This window comes from Cryptomeria japonica, chromosome 6 (assembly GCF_030272615.1).
Source record: "Cryptomeria japonica chromosome 6, Sugi_1.0, whole genome shotgun sequence".
Classification (NCBI taxonomy): Eukaryota; Viridiplantae; Streptophyta; class Pinopsida; order Cupressales; family Cupressaceae; genus Cryptomeria; species Cryptomeria japonica.
Genome location: NC_081410.1, coordinates 484,794,909 through 484,819,868, shown reverse-complemented (window position 1 = coordinate 484,819,868; position 24,960 = coordinate 484,794,909). Strand labels below are relative to the sequence as shown.

At 38.4% G+C, this 24,960-nt stretch overlaps 1 protein-coding gene across 2 annotated transcripts in view; it reads right to left on the bottom strand.

Annotated features, from left to right (window-relative positions):
* The window catches only part of LOC131052775 (uncharacterized), a 163,672-nt gene that overhangs the window by 93,523 nt on the left and 45,189 nt on the right, over positions 1–24,960 (bottom strand). For both annotated transcript variants that reach the window (XM_059207449.1, XM_059207450.1), the window contains exon 2: positions 10,046–10,204. In XM_059207449.1, coding sequence (XP_059063432.1) covers positions 10,046–10,204 — 159 coding nt within the window. The remainder of the gene's footprint in view (positions 1–10,045; positions 10,205–24,960) is intronic.

Here is a 24,960-nt window from a genome sequence, read left to right as displayed (position 1 = left end):
ATAGATAATAGAATAGCAATTAGAGTAGACTAGGAAGAGGAGAAAAGACATTGTTGCCTCAATTGTAAAGACTTCTTTTTCATTGAAGATATGGTGAAATATGTTATTTCGTTGCAATATGCATGGTTTCTTGTTGAATCTTCATTTTAGTTGATAGATAATTGAATTGAATGAAAGAAGTTGTTGAATGCACCTGTGTGGAATCCGTCTAATCCATACCACTAGCCTCTTACTAATTGTAAGTGTGCCCTACGTGGTCAACTGGCATAAAATGAGCATAATCTCAAGTCGTTACACGTCTATTGTTCATGCATTAACTTGAATGATGATCAATATCTGATGGTGTCCGATTTGTATATATTTGAAGCATCCCCCAGAAGATCGCACTAAGTTGGTGTTGAATTGTTCAACTTGATGGTGAGACCTAGCCCAGTAGGACTCCACCGAGTCGTTCATCCATCTTCTCGCATTGTAGGTAGTAGAGTAGACTTCTTGAACCCTGCATCTTTTGTCATTTGTTTGTCTTCCAGTTAGTTAATAGGACCTATGATTCCAGCAAATCAGATGTTTAGGTCGTCAAGTGTAAGTCCCCTTGTGATTCCAGCAAAATCACATCATACCACAAAGAGCTTATCCACACGTAGAGATCCTACATAACAGAACCTTGGAGTTACTCTGACTGATCCTTTGGCGAGATCTTCAGCAGTCAGGAACTTTGTTCAAGAGAGGATAAGATACTTCGGTATTTTATTCTGTGTTTGCATGTGCATAAAAAACACATCAACGCTACCCTACTTGGCAAGCTCTGCAAACACCCTATATTTGTTGTTGGATTTCAAGTAAATCTTCAACCATATTCTCCCAAGCCAACTGAGAGAGATAAGAAAGGTTGAGATGCCCATAACATTGATGCCAAACACTACATATAGTGAATGAAATCTTGGCTACCAATGAATGCTTCAAAACCTCTCCAGTATCAACAAGTCAATACAGACCATGATCTTCTATATCATCTACAATGGTTTTCTTGAACTCCTTTTAAACAATATGGCACTTGTGTGTGCTGAAAATGACATCCAACTTGGGACAATGAAACACAATTTGACTCACTGAGAGCAAATTGAGCTTCATGCTCAGAACATAGTATACGTTGAGAAAAATGAGAATTTTCCCTCTAGAGGTTATCCAAACATTGTCTTTGCCAACAACTATATACTCACCACCAGCGAAGATCACTAAATTTGAGCAAATCGTGTACTCCATGAACTAATCATTCTTGTGAGTAAAATGTCAGCCACACTCCAAAACCAATATTCCATGCATAAGAATTTTCATAATTTGCTGTCATTTGAGCCATATGAAAGCTATAGGAATATGTTTGTCGTCGCATCCTGAGGCCCTGGTTAATTTATTTGACACCTAGTGGCCCTGGTTTTTTGTACCACCTTTCTAGTTATTATCTATGACTAAGTTTACCCTAAGTTACTGATTCCGGTTCGGATTCAAGTTCGGATTCAGGTTCGGATTCGCGGATTCGGCAAATTTTTATTTTTTGGGGGTACAGGTACGGGTACATCCGTACATATATATATATATGTGTGTGTGTGTGTGTGTGTGTGTGTGTGTGTGTGTGTGTTCAAACTTCAAACATCAAAATTATATATGTTCACAGTTCAAACATACAAATATGAAACATACAATGTAACTTTCCCATACAATGATACATAAATGATAAATCCATAATTGCCAATGACAATAAATATTCTGATATTGATATATCGTAAATCATAAATGTAATATCATATTCATAATTTCCAAAAAAGATAATATTCAAGTTTCAAGTTTCAACTGATTCAAGTTTCAAAATGTTAAAATAAGATTAAAAAATTTGTTTTTTAACTATTTTTCTTTGTTTTCTAACCTGTGGGCCCCGTTTTTGGGAACCCACGAGCTTGGGTTCACCAGGGTCCGAGCCTGGTTCGACCTGGGTCCCACCCGGGTCCTACCTAGGCGGTTGGACCCACAGGGAACCCAGCCGCCTGGGCAAGACCCGGGTGGGACCCACATCGAACCAGGCTCGGACCAGGACCGGGCATGAACCAGGACCAGGACCCGGCCATTTTTGGCAAGAACCGGTAACTGAGAGTTTACCACAATAGTGACATGTGATAGTCTTCAAATTATTCAAAGTATCATCAGAATTTCCTTGACCTTTCTTCTAATGCCATTTGCCCTTATCCCTGTCCTTGGGTGCAAAGGCCTATTCTACACTCAATGAAACACTATTGCTACCAATCTACTTCCATCGGTCTTATTGCAAGAGTTTGTTGCACAAATAATTGAACATCAAGTCAAGACTAGTAGATGTGAAGTTCAGTGTTTCTATGAAATGCTCATATGACTATGGTATGTTTTTGAGCATTATAAACACAATGTCTTATTCCATCGTGTGAGCAATAGCACCTAACTAATCATGAATGTCTTTGATCTTCATCAAATGATCCTTCAAAGACATCTAGTCATCAATCATGATCGAGAATAACATATTCTTCAAGAAGAAGGCCCTAACTTTATCTGATGTTTCATGCAAATCTCACAGCTATTTCCAAATTTCCGCGAAGGTTTTTCCTAAAGGAACCTCCAAAATCTTTTCATTTGTGATTGATAACTGTTATCACAAAAGCTTGCACCCTTGTTGAGATATCAACTCAGCAACCTTGTGAAACATGGAAACAACCCCGAAGTGTGGAACCATACGCAAGGGGGTTGAATCTCCGGAGCAAGCCGGCTTCCTTCTCAATCCAGGTGTAGGTGTTGAACCAAATCAACACTTCAAAACTAACTCCTAGAACTATCCTAAGAAATTGCAGAGGTAAAGGGAAGAGAGAAATGCTTGAAATAAAAGGAGGTGATGCACCGAGAAGAGATTGTTCCTCTCCCTACCCGAAATGACACAAAAAATGAACTGAAACACCCAAGAGATGCACAAACTTCAATTGTATGAGTGACCCCAAAGCATGTATGAAGGTTAGAATTCACTGAATGCCAAGAGGGGAGAAGGTTTCCCACAAGTCACACTCATAAATAAATTTAACACAGCATATATAAGAGAAGAACCACAAAACATACACCTATGATGAAGGTAAGGAAACATACACAGCATAGATTAAGTTGAAAGTAGGCGAGAATGGTGATTTCAATTAATTATAAGGCCAATGGCCAAACTTAGAGTTGCACAAATGCAAGATAAATACAAGAGAAGTCGGAGAGCATGGAATAGCTCAAGCCAGCAGGGAGAGAACCCTTTAAAATGAGGCTTAACAGGCTTTATATAGAAAATTGGTTACAAGAGTGATCATGACCCTTTTATGTCAGTCTAGGAGTCTAGGGAAGTGCATGCACTTGACTTGTACATGCAAACAACCTAGCCATACCCACAAAAGGCAATTCTGAGAAGGGTGGATTGACTGACCTTCCAAAGTCAGAGTATGCAGACATGACATAAGTCACCACAACAAGCATGGCCTTGTACCTCCCTTGATAGAAATCCTGCCAGAAACATTAAATGTGCCCCTGTGGCTCCACAAAACAAGGTGCATAAGTCACCAAAGTTGTCGGAGCATTTAAAACTTAGAGTGTCGATCACGCCATCCGGAAGTGTTGCAAGCTAGAAGTAGTTTGGAAGACTTCGGAGACCTGGGTCGCCGAAGTTGGGAGAACTTCGGAGACCTGGGTCACCGAAGTTGGGAAGACTTAGCAACTTGGGAACTTCGGGGTTACGGAGTTCCAAGGTAGAAGAACTAGTAACTTGGGAACCTGGGGGTTCCAGAGTTCTGGGGTTGAAGAACTTAGGAACTTGGAAACCTGGGGGTTTCGGAGTTTTGGGTAGAAGAACTTAGGAACTTGGGAACCTAGGGGTTTCGGAGTTCCGGGGTTGAAGAACTTAGGAACTTGGGAACCTGGGGGTTCCGGAGTTTCAGGGTAGAAGAAATAGGAACTTGGGAACCTGGGGTTCCGGAGTTCCGGGGTTGAAGACTTTGGAACTTGGGAACCTGGGGATTCCGGAGTTCCGGGGTTGAAGACTTAGGAACTTTCTTCTGAAAAGACAACACTTCACACTTCATAATTCCATTGCTTTTCTCCTTGATCAACTGGGGTAGCGTTGGTCCACAGAACAAATCTCTAGTCGGTTCTCACTGATGGACCAAGGGTGTCAAAAAATGACAACAATAACTTAAAACGGTTTCACAATCACGCTCATTGAAGTTGTCCTTGTCTTTACCCACAATTGTTGGTTGGGTGCCAATACCGAGGACAATCTAATCAATGCACCTATACTTGGAAATTTTGAGCATCAATTGTTTCCAAGTGTTATAATTCTTACCAGTAAACCTTTGGCTGCCTTCCAACAAGATGTTGGGCAATGAAGCCATCCCTCCCACAATTCGAAATCATAAGAAAGCGAAGAAACTCACTACCTTGAATGAGGATCACAAAAAAATTTATGAAAAAAATTCCAAACCCTAGGTGTTGCAAAACTAAATTGCTTAGAAAAATCCATGTTTTGATGAAAAAAGGCCAAAACACTAAGTCTTAAATTTGCTAGAAATCCTAGTCATTCAAAAAACCCACAAATTTGTTCAAAAAATCTGTAATCACCACCCTAGAAATTTAAACCAAACGTCTTTGCACTTTCACTAGTTATGAAACACAAGCATTTCGTCAAACAGTTTGCATGTAGTCTTAGTTTAAGACAATGCTATTTCAAATATAATGGTAAATATCAAAGTTACAAGACTTGCAAAGTCTGGCTCAGACTCGGTGAGTCCCAAGGCGAGTCACCTCGGCCGAGTCCAAAGGACCCTGGACTCAGACTCGGCCGAGTATGTCAAACTCGGCAGACTCGTCGAGCCCAAGACTCTGCCATACCAGCAACATTAAAAAAGCAAAAAAAAAATATTCCCTCTACGATTAGTCTTCCAATTAAACATAAATTTATAGCAAGAAATGTGTTAACAGCTTTTATCAATCTGCATCCACCTGCAAGAATTTAACTTACATCAACAGTCTTCAATATGCACATAAATATTTTCTAGTAATTGTTGAATAAAACAATCTCTTCCAAAGAGTTTGAAATTTTTTAAACTTCCAATTAAGGATTGGCAAGGAATAAGCCTGTATCTAGACTCTATGTGCAAGAGGAGAAGCCTACAGTAATTCACAGGTTACAAGAATTGTTTTACAAAAATACATGCTGGGTAAAATGCATGATGATACATTCCCTAGCAGTTTAATGATGGACAAAATCTAATGTAATGCAAATCTAAGCTATCTTATAAATTTTGTGTTAATGTTATTGTAGCTATGGTCAAATTCCTTTAGGCCGACATATATAACATAAAGGTTGCGATAATATAATTATTATGATATAATTATTATATTATTATTGTGAGATAATATAATTATATTAGTATGTGATAATATAATTATATTATATATATAATTATTATTATATTATATTAATAATATAATAATTTGGAAGAGTGGCGTCCCTTGGTGAAGGGGCATCACAAAAGATATAAAGGAAGATTAATCTTCCACTCTTGAAAAGATAATATACAGAACACACATAATCTGCCTTATGGAGAATAAGCAGTGCTCGAGGGAGACAATCGTGTATAGTCTATGGCTGGGAGGGCAAATCATTGTCCATGGTTAAACAAGCATTAAAAATTCAACATGGTATCAAAGCGGGTTCTCTACCAAGCCTGTGAGGTTTTAGAAATATTTCATGGCTGGTGGAAAGGGATGGAAATTGGTTTGGAGTCAATTCAACAGTAAGAATATGAAATACTCTGTTCATACCATCATAAATATCGAGTGGCCATCAGGAACCAATTCCACTAATGAGGGACACATTCAAAGAAGATGCATTTGGTGGAAATGACAGATTCATGACACCTTGGGTGTTGCAATTATTAATAAATTCACCATAATATCAATGGATTATAATGTTTATATCGCACAGGACATATAACTTTGGAAAAGGCAATGACATGAGCTTCTATACTCTTACAACTGATTACGATTCAGATCTGCTCTATCAAGCATTTTCCTTTGGTACTATCGGCTACAGGCATGCATCCATATCAAAGACAGCAATGAGGGTAATGGACAAAGCAGCAAACCAATAACAAGAAGCCTCATATAGATGAATATGGAAACACGCTATATGAAGAATTATTTGAGGAATTCAATAAAGTCAAAATGACATAATACAGCGATATTAATTCCTACTATATATTTCAGAAGGAAATAACGCAATGGTGGTAATACAAGAGTTAGAATTAATTGGTGATATTGGAGATCATACAATACTATAAACTTCAGCGATAATATTTGCTTGTTAATTAATAGAAGAGCATCGATTCAACTAAGTCAACAATTAAGGTTAATAGCAGCGATTAAGATTAATTATCATCATTAACGGCAACGGTTAAAGTCTCATGGTGCTATACTATCCCAACAATCATATTATCACCATCCCAATCGATTATAAACCCATGATAATAAATAATTATCATAAGAAAGACAGATGATCGGTCCAGTAACACAGGGAGTGCCACCGAGTCATGTATTACAGCATTTGCTATCAGATAATAAGGTTATTATATTCAGAATATGATATTTGCTCTATGGAGTATTAATATTGACATCCGTGTTTATTAAGGTCTGAATAATTGCCGATATTATAGAAAATGAAGATGTAATTGTATATACTCTGCTATTCCTTACAGATCTCTTCAAATAAAAAGTATTACAGTAAAAGTAAATAACCACACATTTAATTTTACTGTATAAACTCAAAATAAAACTGCAGCAACAATACAAACTTGCTGAAAGATTTACAGGACTCAGACTCAGCAATACTGCTATCTCAAGCCAACTCCAACTCAGCAAAAGACTTGGCTAAAACAAACATGATTTTTGACCTGCAAACAAGGCTCCATTTTTCTGGTTTTCAGTGGCCAAATCTCATGCTCGGACTTGGAGAATCTTGTCACAACACAGTCTTGCTCAAACTCAACCAGACATGCCAAACTAGGAGATTTGATCCATTTCACCTTGCTTTAGATCACCTGCAACTTGGACTTGGCAGTTTTATGATTATTCAAGCAAGTCTCAAGATTATGAATGAAAATCATGCCCAACTCTACACTTCCATCCAATGTCAGTTCGAGTTAGTGTGTTTGGCAACAATAAAATTCGGAAGAAATTTGACAAGAGAAAAAAATCGAAAAAAAATCATAATTAATTTCACCTTGTATAAAATTGATTTTTTTTAAATATTAAAAATAAATCCTTAAATATAAAACACTATCATGTTAAATTTGAGTACATTATAATAAATTTAAGAACATTACAATATAAAAAATAAATATATTAATTTTTATATATTAAATATATATATATTATATTAAGAAATCTAATTTAAATATTTTAAAATATTAAATTGAGAGATTGGATGGGAGAGAAGCCAATTAATTCAAATCATGATTCTCAAAAAGTCAATAAAAATTGTGCCTATCCCCCACTAAATCTATCTCCTCCCACAGAGATTTTGGGGATGGTATAGATGGGTCAGGATGGTATAGTGCATGACCTCCCAAACCCTCACTATAGATGGTGCATCAAATAAATAGCACAAGCTCTAGATTGGGAAATGCCCCGAGCATATGAAGTCAAGAAAAGTAGATTTATGTTGATATATGTTTTGAACTTTTGATGCCATGGATTTCATATTCAATGAATTTTGTAGACATTTGACACTATTTATATTTCTAATGTGTTATTTAGTTTAGCTTATTTCCTTCAGCTCAAGCCTAAAATTTGCATTTAAACTTATGTGATCAATGTAAACTTGTGTATGTGTTCAAAGTAGCTTCTATTTGATGAGATTGTTGCGTCTTTAAGGTTTATTTATTAAAGGATGCATGAAACAGGTTTTAAATCCTTAAAAATCACTTTATAATTAAAATCCCTTTTTGCTCCATAAAGTGACTTTATTTAATTTTTAAACTTTTCCGGCTCTTTAGTCCATTATAATTCACCTTATTAAATAATTAAAATAAGTTGTCTTTTTTTTTTTTGACAACTTAAAGTTTAATTATTTAATTATTAAATTATTTTCAGCACATCCAACCAAATTGTGAAAAATACAAAAGTCACCCAAAGATGAATCCAAACATGCCAACCTACTCAACAGCTCATTGGAGATCTAACTTAATAAAATTTGACACTTTCCAAAATTAGAATATTCCTCCAAATTGCATCAAGAAAGCATCAATGAACTCAACTTGATCCCTTGAACATAATGCAAACAACTAAATTCAACTCCAAAAAGGCTTGGACTCTCTAAGAAAGCTAGAGCTAACTAGTTTGTTGGAGTGGCCACAAATGGGGACGTTAAAAAATTGTGAAAAATGTTTCAAAATTCATGCAGAAAAATACACTGGTCAAGGTTTCTTCCAATTGTGAGCAGAAAAATGCACGCATTTGTCTATGCCTTGGCTGGTGCCTGGCCAGACAAACCTGTTGTGGCAGAAAACCCACAAAAAATCGTAAAAATGATTGCAAAAATCTATCACCTGCAACAAAATTTCTCATTTGAAAAAAAAAATCATAGTGCTGTTTTTAGAGGAAAATCCCACAATTTAAAAAAATATTGTTCAAAAAAAACTTCAGGAGAAAAAATGACTTTGTGCCCTTCTTGTCACGATTTTTCTGATAAAAATCCACACAAATCTGCAAAAACAGGTCACGAATTTTCCAGTAAAAAGAAAAAAAACGTGATTTGCAATAACCAAAAATGTTGTGGTTTTCAATAATCAAACCCACAATTTTTTTAAGAAAAATATCTGAAAAAAGTTGTAGAAAATAGACCCATGAATTTGTTTGAAAAATTTCACCAAAAAATTCAAGGGAAAAAATTGGTGATTTTTCTTCCTTGGCCACAGTGTCCTTTGGCACAATCCTGTGTGTGTGTGACTTGTCGCTGCAATAGTTTGTAGATCTCACACCTTTGCTGATCTCAAGATTTTTCAAAACCTGAGCTCTGATACCATTTTACGGAAATTAATAAAACAGAATGATTACCGAGATATTCAATAGTAACAAAGGAGTGAAAGTCTCCTTAAATAAGAGTTACAAATAATTTATACGATAAGGATAAAATTGACAACTATGAAAGCAGATGACAACAAAAAGAATAAAGAATATTCCTAAAGTCTATCCTAATGACTTAATTGACCATTATAAACTAATATTACAATATTACTTGAATACTAAATGGAGGCAAGCAATCAAAAGTAGAAAGATTCAAGAGTGGAAGCTCAAGATTTAGTGGGGAATGGCTCATAGCGAATGACAGAAGCCTATCTCTCCAACATGAGACAAAGCAAGACTGCAGCCTGTTGATAGATTTCCTATCTCCCTTAGCTTTTAAATGCATGGATCTGTCAAGATGTTTTAAGATGGAAGATTTTAAGATTGCTGTTTCTAGCTTAGTTTATTAGCATTCTTGGGCTTTTGGTAGATGGGCTTTTTCGTCTATTTCTAGATTGTCTTAGATATTCTCTGTCTTTAATGGGAAAGGGCCCCTATAAATTTCCCCAATTCACTAAGAAAGAAAAAAAAAGTGTTGGAAAGCAAAATGTATTAGAGTAAATATTTAGATTAATTTGTGTCTAATTGTTTGACTTTGGGCCTATGGGGTGGTCAGCTTAGAAGGTAGATCTAACCACTCACCATGAGAATAAATGTATAAATAATGCAAAATAATAAAAAAATTGCCCCTTATTTTTTATTTTTAACCTTCATCCCAACCATGTTTTCCAATATTTGCAAAATTTCAATAAATAAATACATATAAAGATGTTACTAGATTTTTCAGTATTAACTATATTAACACTTGCTTTAACTCGACAATATACAGACATAAAAGAAAGAAAGACAGAAAAAAAAAATTTGAAGAATTGCATTTTACCAAATAAGGTGGATCTGCCACCACAACTTGATACTTATGCTGGTAAGTTGAAGGGAAGTCTTCAGGTTGGTTGTAGTCATAAAATATGAAATCTGTACCATATCTTTCAAATCTTTTGTCAAATTCAAATATGTGTGCCTCAAAATCTAGATTTGTCCTCTGCAGTACATGAGAAGAGCATATCAAACTCCAGAAAAATCTATCAAAAAGGATGAAAGAGTTGGACAAAAGGCTAGAGATAAGAAACATAATTTCATCACAAATCAAAGTAAAAAAATGAGGAACACAAGGTCAAAATATTTTTGTAAAAGACTAAATAAGTTTTAAGACTTTCGGAATAAAAATTAGCCCGCAAAAGTATTGGTTCCTGATCATTTAGAATGGCAAAAAGCATTATCCTATGCTTTGTATCCAGTATCCACGCAATAGATTGCAAAGCAGTAAAACTATTGACAATAAACTATCCATTCTAGTATAAGATATATGATACTCTTCTACATCATGATCTTGGATGGATACAAAGCTCAATGGGAAAAAGGAACTATTAATGCCAAATAACTTTTGCCTCATATAACTTCCATTTACAATGATAGATGATCATGATGCTGTCTTTACTCATCTGATCTTTACCACAAACATATGAAAGTAACCTCTTTCTAGTCTCCAGCTCTCATCTTCATCATCTCCATGCTTCACTGAGGGGTCCTTCCTTCACAGCTTATTGTACTTAGTTCTTAAATTAGTAATGTAAAAGACCTTTTATGTTATTGAGTTGCTTTTCATAACATAAAAGGTCTTTTACCCTAGCACTTCTCTAATGTGATTGGTTGTACTGGCTAGTTCAATTGATCTAGTTCGGTCATTAGTGGACACTAATATAATTTATTTATTTTTTTCTATTGTAGCTGAATGTACTTTCTAAGTCCCATTAATGTACTTTTATCATTTACTGCCATTACTATAATTTCTATCTTCTAAACTTCAAACTAGTTCATATTGCATGTGGGAAAAACTGCAATACAAAGCTAATGACAGTATTAATTGTTGACAATAAATTCAAAAATAAATGAGCTAATTATGTTAACTGCAACAACCATATACCATGTCAACAAATAAACAAAAGGAGACAACAAAGTGCATATAGTGGGGTAACATTGACATCTTAAATCATAAATGTCATCAACCTGTATAACAACCAGTGATAGCTGATTGCACATTTATTATTAGGGGCTCCAACAATGAAGATATCAAGGTGTGATGTTGGAGAACAACTAAGCATATATAGAGGGAATTCCATCAGCCTTTAGAAACAACACTTCCTCTTTCGCCATTCTTCTTTACAGACATTTCCAATCTAACAATGAAACATTCTCTGCTCCAACTTTTGAGATGTATGACAATCCAGTTCTGTTTTTGCAACAGCATTTTCTCCTCAATTTTAGAGATATATTGTGACCAAGCACACTTTAAGCATATTACTTTAAAAAAAGTTCATTGCTTTACACTAATTGCTTGTCAGTCAGGAGCAACTTCTTTGCACGAAACAGTAGACCTCCGTAGATGCTTCTTATCTCGATATCCCAAAGAACAAGAGTAACAAAGTTGTGAAAGATAAAACAGCGACAACCTATCTTTTAGACAAAGCGCTCCAAATGGATTCCAAAATGACTAATCAATTCATATAGTCATGAACAAAGTAGAAAATGTGAACAAAAAATTAGATTGAGATGTAGGGACAGTTGAGGAATCAAGTTGTGAAGGAAAAGAGCAAGGAAAAGTACACTCGACACTAACACAATTGCATGGGCATCCATGCAATCCATGCAATTGTATTTTAATCCATGACAAGTACAGTTTCTAGCTATGGAACATGAAGTGAAGTGATGTTGTTTTAAGTTTCCTATGACTGCACGACTTCTTGGAGGATTTTGAAGATTTTGTTGCACATGAGAATTCATAAGGATGGGGAAATGAAAGGTCATGTCTCTTCATTTCTTCTTTGAGAAATATACAGATACATGGAATGTAAGCTTGGGTTTTAAAGGTGAAGCCAGAGAGAGGACAATCATGTGTTGTACCTTCTCCGAGCCAATAAGAGAGAACAGTCATGTTGTGTGTTATGTCCCCTTTTTGAGCAAAGAAAATAATTAATAATTGAAAGTTGCCCAAATAATTTTACATTATTTTCATTAGAAGGAAACTTATGTTTTATTATTAAAAAGTTGTTTGTAAAAAAGGGTTATTAAAGTGTCACTAGAACTAAGTTCCAAAAGTAATGTTTAATTAAATGGACTTTCTAGAAGAAATTTAAAATTAGTTATTTGAGGTGCAAAGGAAAAATGAATATTTAAATTATGAGTATAGGAGAAAGTAACCATTTTCTAAAATCAAATTCTATTTTAGAGCTTGAGCATTTTGTTCATCTCCACTCCTGAAACAAAATACTCTTTGGTGCAGAAATTTGGAGGATGAAAACCCTCTCAGTTTCCTCTTCTGATCAGAGGATGGAAACCTTTGTCCGTTCTTGGTGATTCCACTTAGGAATCACAATTGTGTTGAAGTTCACAGCTTATATTCAATTTCAGTTTATTTGCAGATCTTGAAGATTTCTATTTGCATTTGTCTTCTGTTCCAATTTGGTAATTTTCAGACTTCAGTGAATTTATTATGACATGCTAAATGCTCAACTATAAGTGAGATCAAAAACATGGATAAAATGATAAAAATTGAAGAAGAAAAATCACAAGAAATCTTAGAAGAGGGATGAATGTATTTTGTTAGAGCCTTATCCCTAGAGGAAAGGACTTTATGATGAATAGGAGATAAAGATTCATAAGTGGATTTAGAAATTTGAGGGGAGTCATAAAGAGATTTGTTCATTGCCAAGATTTCCTTATGAGGGGAATGAGAGTTGATAGAAGTAGAAGATGATTTAGTTGAAGTGAAATCATCATCACTACTAAATATAGCATTCACATTGAGAGATGGTCTTTTAGATGCTTTGGTACATTTGCAGGGATTATAGCCAAGTCCCAAAGGCATAATTGTGAAAATTAGTCTCTAGAGGAACTTTTATCCCTTGTTCATGAGCGCCACAAACCATTTCCATGATACCCATGCTTAGCAAAAATGGCGAAAACCACGACCATAACGATCAGCCATTTCAGGAAGAGAAGGTGGTTTTTCATAAGACAAAGAATCAAACTCTTCATAATTAGAGGTGTGAGGAGAAGAAGTTTGAGAAGCGGCCACAAAATTATTGCTCATAGGTTCAGGTAAGATTGATTGATTTTTAGTTTCTTCCTTCTTTTTAACTTTAAACTCTCTAGAAGGAACCCTATACTCACCTACAAAGGTGGGATTGAAATCAAGGGATCCCCAATCGTCTTCTGCGAGAACCTTCTCAGCATCAAAAGCCTTTTCATGTGTAGATTCAAGTCGAGAAGGATCTTCTTCAGGAGCTTCAGACTCATCCAAAGAATTTTGATTATCAGAGGGTAAGGATTCATCCATAGGTATCTTGTTCAAAGAGTCATTACTAGAAGAGGAAGGCTTAGATGTTTGCAAACAAGCTTGGAGATTAGTGTCACCTATCAAGGTATATGTCTTATTGTTGTAAATGAATTTAACTTGTCTATGCAATGTAGAGGGGACAGCTTGCATACTGTGAATCCAAGGTCTCCCTAACCAGCAAGGAGGAAGCTCAAGTTTTCTTCAATTTGTCACATTGGAACTGCATTGTGTTTCGATTTGGTGCATCAAGAGTTGGATAGGAAGAGTTTGCAGCTCATTTCAAGCTTGTTGTAAGAGGTAAGATTGGTTTTTTTAACATTATTTTGTTTCTTATATGCAAAAATTCCATTTTCTATTCATTTATTTTGAAAGTTTTACATTTTCTTGTATGCAAGATCTTTTGTATGTTTGTAATTTGTATGTAGCATGTAGTATGTAGTTGTACTATGTAGGGTTGTATGTAGGGTTTGTAAATTTTATTTTTTTTAAATTGTAGGGTTTGACAAACCCTACAATTTTTTTTAAAAAAAATTTACAGACCCTACTTTAGTTTTTTTGAATGTATGTATTAATTTTATTTTGTATTTGTAATGTTTTATTGCAGCAAACTTCACTTTATTATTTGCCTCAACTTCAACTTTCACAAAACTATCCTAAAATGTCTACTTCAGCTTCTAGACCCCCCATGAGAAAGGACCCTGCTTGGAAATATCATGAGGATTTTCCAGGGCAAGGAAGAGGGCAAACAAAATGTATGTTTTGCAAAACAATATTCCATGGAGGTATAATAGGCTGAAATACAATATTGCTGGTGTGCGTGGACATGATGCCGAACCATGCCTAAAAGCAGTCTCTGAGGCCATATGTGATTGTTATGTAATGGTTGAGGAGATTGAAAGAAAAAAGAAACAAAAGGAGGATCGAGCGGCCATTGGGAGAGAGACAGTTTTAGGAAGAGGGACACAGTTAGGTTGTGTTGGAGGCCCTTCTTCCTTACCTCCATATCGTCCCACTCAGTTTGCTACTGCTGGTGCTTCCGTTTCTGCTTCTGCTTCTATAAGTGGCAGTGCCACCGCCACTTCTCATGCTCCTACCACTAGTAGTTGTAGTGGGAATGTTACCATTGGACCTAGGATTCATAAATCTAGGTTGGATTCCTTCTTTGTGCCTCGCACTATTCCTAGGTCCCAACCGTCGCTTGAGGGCATGGGTTGGAACAAGGAGGTCCATGATGCTGCTAAAATGGCAATTGGTAGGTTTTGGAGCTACAGCTGTATTCCATTCTTTGTAGCCAGGTGAATGTTTTACTAACTTTTATGTTTGATAACTTTGATTGTTTTAATTTTTATACTTAACTTATCTCATTGAATTTTTATACTTAACTTATCTCATTGAGTTTCTTTGCGACAGGTCTCCTTATTGGCAACAAATGGTTGATGCCATTACCATATGCGGGGCGGGGTTCAAAGCCCCTAGTGAGGGTGATTTGAGGGGACCCATTTTGTCTCAAATGGTGGATGATGTGAAAAAGGATTTAGATGAACAACGCCACATATGGAGCACTAAAGGTTGCACCATCATGACTGATGGTTGGACGGATAGGAGAAATAGAACTCTCCTTAATTTTCTTGTTTCTTCCGCAGGTGATTGATTAATTTTAGTTTCATATAGTCTTTAATTTTTTATTTTTTATCTAATGGTTTATTGAATGATCATTGACCTAGCTTTATTTTTTTATTTCAGGGGGCACCGTTTTCATCAAGTCCATTGATGCCTCCGCCCATTGCAAGAATGCCACCTACCTATGTGAGCAGATAGAGGAGGTGATTGAAGATGTGGGTGAGGAGAACGTGGTACAGGTGGTGACCGACAATGCAGCAAATTATGTTGTTGCGGGTAAACTTTTGATTACAAACTAATTTTGTTTGCAAATTAATTACTATCTTGTAGTTTGTACCTCCATTAATTACAATTTACAATGCAACAAATTATGTTGCTGCAGGTAGACTATTGATGGAGAGGCACCCATCTATAGTTTGGACTCCATGTGCTGCTCATTGCATTGACCTCATGTTGGAGGATATTGGAAAAATCCCATGGGTCAAGAGATGTGTAGAAAGGGCAAGAAATGTCTGCAAATTTGTATATAATCATTCATGGGTGTTCACTCTTATGAGACAATACACAGAGCAGAAGGAGTTGCATCGTCCAGGAATCACAAGATTTGCCACAAACTTCCTCACATTGCAGTCCATGCTTAGGTCTAAGCCTGCCTTGAGACGTATGATTGTTGGTGAGGAGTGGTCTTCCTCATCCTATGCTACCACCCCTACAGGGATAGAGATGGCAGACTGCATTTTTGATGAGCAAGGCTTTTGGGTCCCTTGTGATGAGATAGTGAAGGTAATTTTTTTATAAATTCTACAATTTAGCTTCATGTTTTATAACTTATTATATGTATTCTCTTATTTGCTCATTTTTCTAAATTATACAATATTTTCAATTTTGCCGTTTGTTAAGCCCTTGGTGGTTTTGTTGCGAGTTGCGGATGGAGATAACCCTGCAATGGGCTATATATATGAGGGCATGGATAGGGCGAAGGAGGCCATCAAATTCGTCTATGGAGCAGATGAGAGCAAGTATGGTCCCATTTGGGAGATCATTGATAGGAGATGGCATCATCAGCTACATAGGCCCATCCATGCGGCAGCCTATTATCTGAATCCGGCATTCCGTTTTATCCCTTCTTTCAAGGCTGATGCGGAGGTCCTTAATGGGCTATATGCAATCATGGAGAAGATGGGACCTGCTGGTACTTCTCAGATAGACCTTTTTCGAGAGCTACAGATGTTCTCAGATGCACAAGGGGAGACCTTCTCTCGTCCTGTCGCCAAAGATGGTAGGACAACTATGATGCCAGGTAAAAATAAATTGTTAGGCTTAATTTTAGTTTTATTCAATACTATATTGTAACTTGTTAAATGAGTTCATGAGTGAGACTGATTTTATTTATTTTTCTCATTTCAAACTCAGATCATTGGTGGAACTTTTTTGGCCCAGAGACACCAAATGTTCAAAAGTTGGCCATTCGTATCTTGAGCCAACCATGCAGCGCATCAAGTTGTGAGTGCAATTGGAGTATGTTTGAGCACATACACCCCAAGAGGCGCAATAGATTATCTGTGGAGAAGATGAATGATCTCGTCTTTGTTCACTACAACCTCCACCTGAGAATGAGAAAGAATGCAACAGTTGACATGTCTCCTATCATTCTAGATGAGGCTGATCTTGAAGCAGAGTGGGCCAATGAGAATCAGACAGCTCCTGGGACTCCTACAGCTATATTTAGTGATGATGACATTGATTGGATCGACCAGGTAGATATAGAGGCTGAGGCTGTAGCCATGGCAGAGGAGGAGCAGAGAGCACGAACAGAGACAGGAAATACTGAGACTCAGAGTGACACACCTGTTCCTGATGTTGGTGAGCATGACACAGCCGTTCCTGATGTTGGTGAGCATGGCATGGTGTCACGGGGAGCGACTATGGCTGCTGAATCATCTAGGACCTACTTTAAACGCCTTCGCAGGGGGCCAGGGCGAGAGGGTGCACGGCCCTCTCAGCCATAGGCTTGTACACTTGTAGTTGTATTTAGTATTTACTATTTACCTTTGGTATTTGTATGAAACATTTGATGATGATCATATGATGACATGGATTTTTTATTCCATGAGTTTTGTAATATTGTATACATTTGACAATATTTATATATCTATGTTTCTTATTTTCTTCAACTACAATTTGCGTTTATGCTTATGTGATTGATGTATACTTGTGTATGTAATCAAATGAGCCAAGTTTAATGATGTTTTTGTGTCTTTAAGGTGTATTCAATAAAGGGTGTCTGAAACAAGTTTTAAATCTTTAAAAATCTCTAAATTTCTTGAGTTTTTCACTTTCCCGAGTCCAGCCGAGTCTGGAACCGAGTCTGACGCCGAGTCCCAAGTCCGAGTCCCAAGTCCGAGTCCCAAGTCCGAGTCCAAGTCGGCCTTGCCGAGTCCGAGCCGAGTCCGAGTCTCGTTTCTTTGACTTTAAGGCATGGATTTGGGAAAAATAAGCTTGAGTTCACCTTTGGAGACGCCTTGGATAAACTTGGATATGGAAATTTGATGAAAAGGTCAAGATTTGAGCCTAAAAGACAAATTTCGCTCCTGACCCTTCCAAAGGGTCCAGAGCGAAATCCTTAGAAAGACCTAATTTGTCATCAAAAGCATTGAATTGACATCACCTTGAAGGCAAATGGACTTGATTAAGATGAAGGAAGGATCTAAAAACCAAGTCTAAGAACAAAGTTGAGGGAAAAATGAAGAAATTTAGTCTAAAACATGAATTTCACTCGTGACCCTTCCAAAGGGCCCACAACAAAATTCTTGGATAGGTCCTGTCCTTCCAAAGGTACCTAGGTGAAATGGCTAAGATGTCCTTGTAATCCAATTTTTTGAGTCGGGAACTTCCTTAAAGTGGTTTGTTAGCATGTCTTGAGGTGAGAACAATGTGAGTAAGGGTAAAGTTTGGGTGTTTGAGTGATATTTAAGGCTAAAACATGAATTTCGCTCTTGACCCTTCCAAGGGTCCAGAGCGAATTTCCTTGGATCTCTCTTCTAGGTCCTAATTTGCCTTATAAACCTTGTCCTTATGGCGTAGTGAAGAGAGAATTGATGTGTGAAACAGAGTGAAATGAGGAAAAGTGAGGAATTTGTGCAAAAATGCAAATTTCGCTCCTGACCCTTCCAAAGGGGTCCAGAGTGAAATGTTTTCAAGCTTTTGACCCTTCCAAAGGGTCCAGAGCGAATTTCTCCATGAAGCATTATACCTTGCTCCAACCTACAAACTAACTCATTCTCAGGAATTTCTTGAAGGCAAAAGACATGTTGTTGATGATTAAGGGATGAGAAATGGAGTTTTGTGAAGAAAAATCAAGTAAAACATGAGTTTCGCTCCTAACCCTTCCAAAGGGTCCAGAGCGAAATTCTTAGAAAACCTTTTTTCCTCACCACTTTGATAGCAAGTTGGCTTAAATATGACAAGATAAAGGGGGAAATGAACAAGTCCTAGGCAACTTGAATGAGAATTAAGCCTAAAAATGCAATTTTCGCTCCTGACCCTTCCAAAGGGTCCAGAGCGAAATTCCTAGAAGGCCTCCCCAATTTCGCCTAATGCACTAAAAGAACCTTATTTTAAGCTAAATTGATGGCAAGTTGACTTGATGATGATAGAAGGAGGTTTGACAAGTTAAATACAAGGCAAAGAAAGGAGAAAAGAAGTGTGAATTGAGCCTAAGGAAGAATTTCGCTCCTGACCCTTCCAAAGGGTCCAGAGCGAAATTTCCTAAAAGCTCTATTTGCTCCTTGTTTGAGACCAAGAACCTTATCCCTACGACATAGTTGAGGGAAGATTGATGCATATTTGCCTTGCAAGGTGGATTGGAGCAAAGGAAATGATGAAATTAATACTAAATGGCAAATTTTGCTCCTGACCCTTCCAAAGGGTCTAGAGCGAATTTCACTATAGGGCCTATCCCTGGAGGGGATCTTGAGCGAATTTCATTCTAATGCCTTCTTGTTGATGAATTAAGGTGAGAAATATCATGTTAGAACAAATATATCATGTATACTTAATCATCCTTTGTTTGTTTTGCAGATTAATAAAATCAAGATGGAGGAGGATCAGGCCAGGACAAGGAGGACCTATTCAAGTTCCATCATCATCAAGGACACTTCAAATGCATGGAGGAGGACTTGTTGTGACCTTTTTTCACACATCGCCCCATTGCTACTGGGGACCCTCTGATTTTCCTACTTTCTAGGGTTTTGCTAGCATCCTGTGACCTTTTGCTGCAGTTTCACCAAGCCTTGTCCAGTTTAGAGCATTCCAGGCCTTGACGATTGAAAGTTAGTTTTTGCAAGTTATGTGATTCCGAAGTATGAACACCACCAGAGTGCTTAGAGAGACCAAAGGACGAAGATCGCAATTGATTTGGACGAATTTGGACAACTTTCTATTTTTAGAAAGTTTGCTTTTTTGCTTTTTCCTATTTTTTAGGAAGTTTCGTTTTTGGCCTTTTTAGCCCAATCCCCGATATGGCTATTTTTAGAAAGTTTTTCCTATTTTTTTAGGGATGTCTGCTTTTTGCTTTTTCGGGATGCAAACCTAGGGTTTACACTTGTACTACTGACCAGCTTCGACCGGAACTCGAAAATTCCAAGTTTTGACCTAAAAAAGCTAAATCCCTAGATTTTAGGCTTTTTGCTTTTTCGGGATACAAACCTAGGGTTTACACTTGTACCACTGACCAGCTTCGACCGGAACTCGAAAATTCCAAGTTTTGACCTAAAAAGTTGAATCCCTAGATTTTAGGCTTTTTGCTGCTTCAGATGATCCACCTGAGCATGGATTTCAAATTTCAAGTTAATCCGGTTAAATTAGATTAAGCTGTGAAATTTTGAAGTTCCTCTGAAAATCTTCTAAGTCTGGCTAACGAAAGGTTTTGCAGGTACAAATGAGGCTATCTAGAAGTCCGCCATGTGTTGAAGAGGCCATGATGGCCAGCACGCTAAAGTCCGCCCATGAGGGGATGTGTTGAAGACCGCCTTGCATGGAGCAACCATCAAAGTCCGCCATATATGCATTGGAGGTCATGTAGGAGGCACCACCAAAGTCCGCCCAACCATGTAGGAGTCCTCTCCAAAGTCCGCCACTGTCTTGTAGGTCATGTGGGAGACACCTTCAAAGTCCACCAAAGCATGTGGAGAGATAGAAGAGCCAAGTCCGCCAAGGTTAAGAGGGTCAAGGTGAAGGAGCCTCCACCAAAGTTTGCCATAGGTTAGGGAGTCATGAGGGGAGCCTTCCAAAGTCCGCCCAATGTGGACAGCCTTCCAAAGTCCACCCAAGCAAGAAGAGGGATGCCCAAAGTCCGCCCAACCATGGGTGTCATAGCCAAAGTCTGCCAGGATGACGGAGACCATGAAGGAGCCAACTCCAAAGTCCGCCACACCCTAGAGAGGTCATGTGAGAGCTAACGACAAAGTCCGCCCAAGCTTGCCAAGTGTTGGGAGCAACCTCCAAAGTCCGCCATAGGCTAGGAGAGATGCCCAAAGTCCACCATGCCTTGGGAGAGTCCTGAGGAGAGGTCACCAAAGTCCGCCCAAGCAAGAGGAGCTAAGGCCAAAGTCCGCCATGCCTTGGGAGAGTCATGAGAGGGGACCTTCAAAGTCCGCCCCATGCCTTAGCCAAAATTTTGCCTTGAAGAGAGCTATGAGGGGAGCCTTCCAAAGTCCGCCCAATATGGAGAGCCTTCCAAAGTCCACCCAAGCAAGAAGAGGGATGCCCAAAGTCCGCCCAACCATGGGTGTCATAGCCAAAGTCTGCCAGGATGATGGAGACCTTGAAGGTGCCTACTCCAAAGTCCGCCACACCCTAGAGAGGTCATGTGGGAGCTAACCACAAAGTCCGCCCAAGCTTGCCAAGTGTTGGGAGCAACCTCCAAAGTCCGCCATAGGCTAGGAGAGATGCCCAAAGTCCGCCATGCCTTGGGAGAGTCCTGAGGAGAGGTCACCAAAGTCCGCCCAAGGTGGGAGAGAGGTGACCAAAGTCCGCCATACCTAGGAGAGATGCCCAAAGTCCGCCATGCCTTGGGAGAGTCCTGAGGAGAGGTCACCAAAGTCCGCCCAAGGTGGGAGAGAGGTGACCAAAGTTCGCCATACCTTGGAGAGGTATCCAAAGTCCGCCAAAATTTGAAGATGGAGATAAAATTCGAAAAAATCAACCTACTCATTGAAAAATCAAACAAAGATGCCAGTGATGTCATTAAATCCACTGAGATTTTAAAATTAAATCCAAAATGAAGAAATATCTAAATAAAAAAAAATCCTCAAAATAAATCCAAAATGGAAAGTTTTTTTTGAGAATATTGAGAGAATATTAAAAAATTATTGAGATATTGATTCAAAATGGAAAGTTTTTTTGAAAGGGAATATTGGAGGATTGATGAATATCTTCAAACTTAAATTAAAATGGAAAGTTTTTTTTAGAATTAGAAGTATGAGTTGGATGATTTTTGGGGTTTTGCTAAAACCTTGTCTACAAATACTTCATTATCAAATTCATTATTACACCAAGAAGTTCAAAATTACTAAGGAGAGCTTAGTAAAGTATGTCAGTTTGAAGATCATCTGGAGAAAATTCTAGATATTGCTGGAAGTGGGATAATATTTTTGGCAGAAGGCTTACAGATTTCTGGAGAAAGGCATCTTTTCTGAATTTTCTCAATATTTTGGAGAAAAGTCTAGCCTTACTCCTATCCAAGTCAGAGGTGAAATTAAAATTGTGAATTTTCTGAATATTTTCCAGAATTTAATGAATGATTTTTTCGAAAATTTTGGAGAAAGAAAATCATTTTTTTTTTTAGCTAAGTATGAAATTTTTTTGGAAGTTTTGACACTTGGTGGTAACCACAACCAACTTTAAGACTGAGGGTTTTAAGGTGAAAATTCGATTTTTATGGCTAAGTATGAGAATATAAAAAATAAAAAATAAAAAAAATAAAATGGAAAATTTTCCAACACTTAGCCATTTCGCAGCCCCGTTATTTTCAAAACTTTGCAAATCATTTTCTAACTTTAAAATTTCCATCGTTTGCCTGCAAGCCCCATGCATTATGAAATTCCAGGTAGACAAAGATGCTCCTCCAGAGTCGAGGATGACTTTCAAGTGGAAGAACATCAACGACACCAACCTCGGACACATCAATCTGAGGGAATTTAAGAAGTGAATGTTTGGTCTGGACAACCTTGTGCCTACCACCATTGCGCGAAAAATGATGAAGAGTGGTATCGTGCACGCTGTCGGCTTCCTCCCCACCATGCAATGCAATGAACTAGTAGTTGAATGTGCCAAACACTACAACCCCATCAATAAGGATATTGTTGCACCTAATGGAAGAGTGTTGGCGAATTTCAGCGATGAGGCCATCAGAGAGGCCTTCAGGATCCCTGAGTACCACAACGCAGTATATATGACCAAGGACGAAGCTGACAGTCTGTACCACAATCACCTGGAAGAATATGATGCCATAGTTAATCATTCCTAGCTAGACAAGCCAAGGAAGGGCGTCTCCAAACTCCAGAGAAAGAGCCTCGTGCGAGCATACTTCAAGGAGGACATTGGGGACATGATTGTCTTGCTCAATAGAATAATAGGAAATCCTCAGGGAGCTCCATTCGAACCCTAGATGTATTATTTCATTAATGAAATAATCAATGGAGTAAAAATGATAGGCTGGGCCCGTATGATCAACGACAACCTAGACAGCCAGCTAAGGAATCTGGAGGCGAATAGGACTTTCTTCATGAGTTCTTACTTGTTCTATTCTTTAGCCACGACCTACAGGTACAGAGGTCTCACTTGTAGAGGAGAAGTTGGGAACAAGGAGAACCAATTTCCGGTATATGATTGCTATCCCCAGCTCCATATGGAGGAGAAGTTCCATTTCAAAAGGGTGAATGATACCTTTCTGATGCACATTACCCGGACCCTTCAAGGTGGCCTGCACCAGAGGCTCTCTCAAGAGTCTATGGACTTCATCAGTCGGTTCAGGTGTTGGTACATCCAATATCCGAACTTCACTTACCTCCGAATTCAGGGATTCTCTGGGCCCCCATACAAGCTTCCAGCTTACCCTACCAACCGAGTGGTGTTGCTCGAGGTTGTGAGACAATTGGAGGAGTATATAGTGATTCAAAGGGATAAGCAGAAGAAGGCAGGGACATCCTCACTTACAATTGGTAATGCGCTGGAAACATGTCCATCATCACAGGCTGCAGCTACCGCTGAGAAAGAACTAGCCTGGTATCCCTTCTACCAATACAAGGCAAGAAAAGATTTCGATCCATTCCATAGGATAAAGAAGATCGAAGGGACAACGTTTGAGCACAGACTGGATCTGGAAGACTACTGGGCTAATGCAGCCGATAGTTTCGAGATTCGGAAGAGGTTCTGGTCAAGAATTCCTTTAAGTATGGTGAGAGCAACGAAAGTATTCAAAGTTGTCGATCAGGTAGAAGAAAGCCTAGAACTTCAGCAGCCGGGTTTTGAGAAGATGAAGAATAAACCTTTAGTCTTGATAGATTGGACAGAGGGAGAAAACTCAGATCTAGTAGACCTCATGAGGTCGGTGGTTGAGTACTCAAGGTGGTGGGCGTCTGAAAAGACAAAACAGTTGAAGGTCAAAGGTGTGGTTCTAACTTATGAATTAATGGGAGTAGATGATACTTTGTCCGTCCATCCTTGTACCTCTGTCGGTGATGCTCGGAATCTAGAAAGTGTTGGATCTCGAAAGAGAAAGGAGTTGGGTGGAAGCTCCACAAAGTGCACGGGGAAAAGGGTTGTAGGTGACAGAAGAGAATCCAACGAAAGTCACTCCATCCTAAGTGTTGCTTCCATTGTGCCTGATCAGAGTACAATTGGGGAGCAAGAGATGAACATCTATGTGATTGATGATGAAGTAAGAGTGCTTTCCCAGCCAGTTGAGGAAGTGGTGGAGAAGGTCTTCCGAACTCCAGACAGGGGGCAGATTGAAGCCCCTACAATCTTCTTGGATGGCATACCAGCGAACCCAAGAGAAGCAAACGATGAGTTTGATCGGAACACTGTAGAACAATCAACCATTCCTGATTGGCTAAGAGCAAGGATAAAGGCCAAGGTTCCCAAGGATGCCCACTCAACCGAGGAGGTTCCCGCAGCATTCCTGGAGAAGATGAATGAACCCGCTATAGCTAAACCGCCCAAACCGGCCAGGAAGTTTTCCCTGATTCAGAGAGACAGTGCCGGATTCAGAACAGTCCAGATAGCAGTGCCCAAAGAAGGGAAGACTAGGGACAATGTCACCGCAGATGACTACAAGATTACCACCATAGAGATGGATAAGCCTACCCAGGACCAGGAGATCCAATATTTTGATGACTCCTACAACGTTCTAAAGACGAGGCTGGCTCATGAAAAAGAAAAGAGGAAGAAAGTGGAAGAAGAGAACCAACAATGGAAGTATGTTCTCCATCTTACCAGCCCGCTCAACCATGAAGTCCCGACTACTCCACCACAGCCTCTTCAGCAGGGATCAATGAAGGACTATGATGATATGAAGGGATCATACACTCAAGAAAAGGAGTGGATTTCAGACGCTGTGATACGTGCTGACACCCTGGTAGAAAACTTAGTATCAGCACATGAGGCAACTTCTTTGTTGGTTGATCATATCCAGGATCTAGCATCCAATTGGGAAGAAGTGGATGAAATTCAGAATGAAATACTCCCTCACCTGAAGGTTATCCGAGGCATGTCAAAGA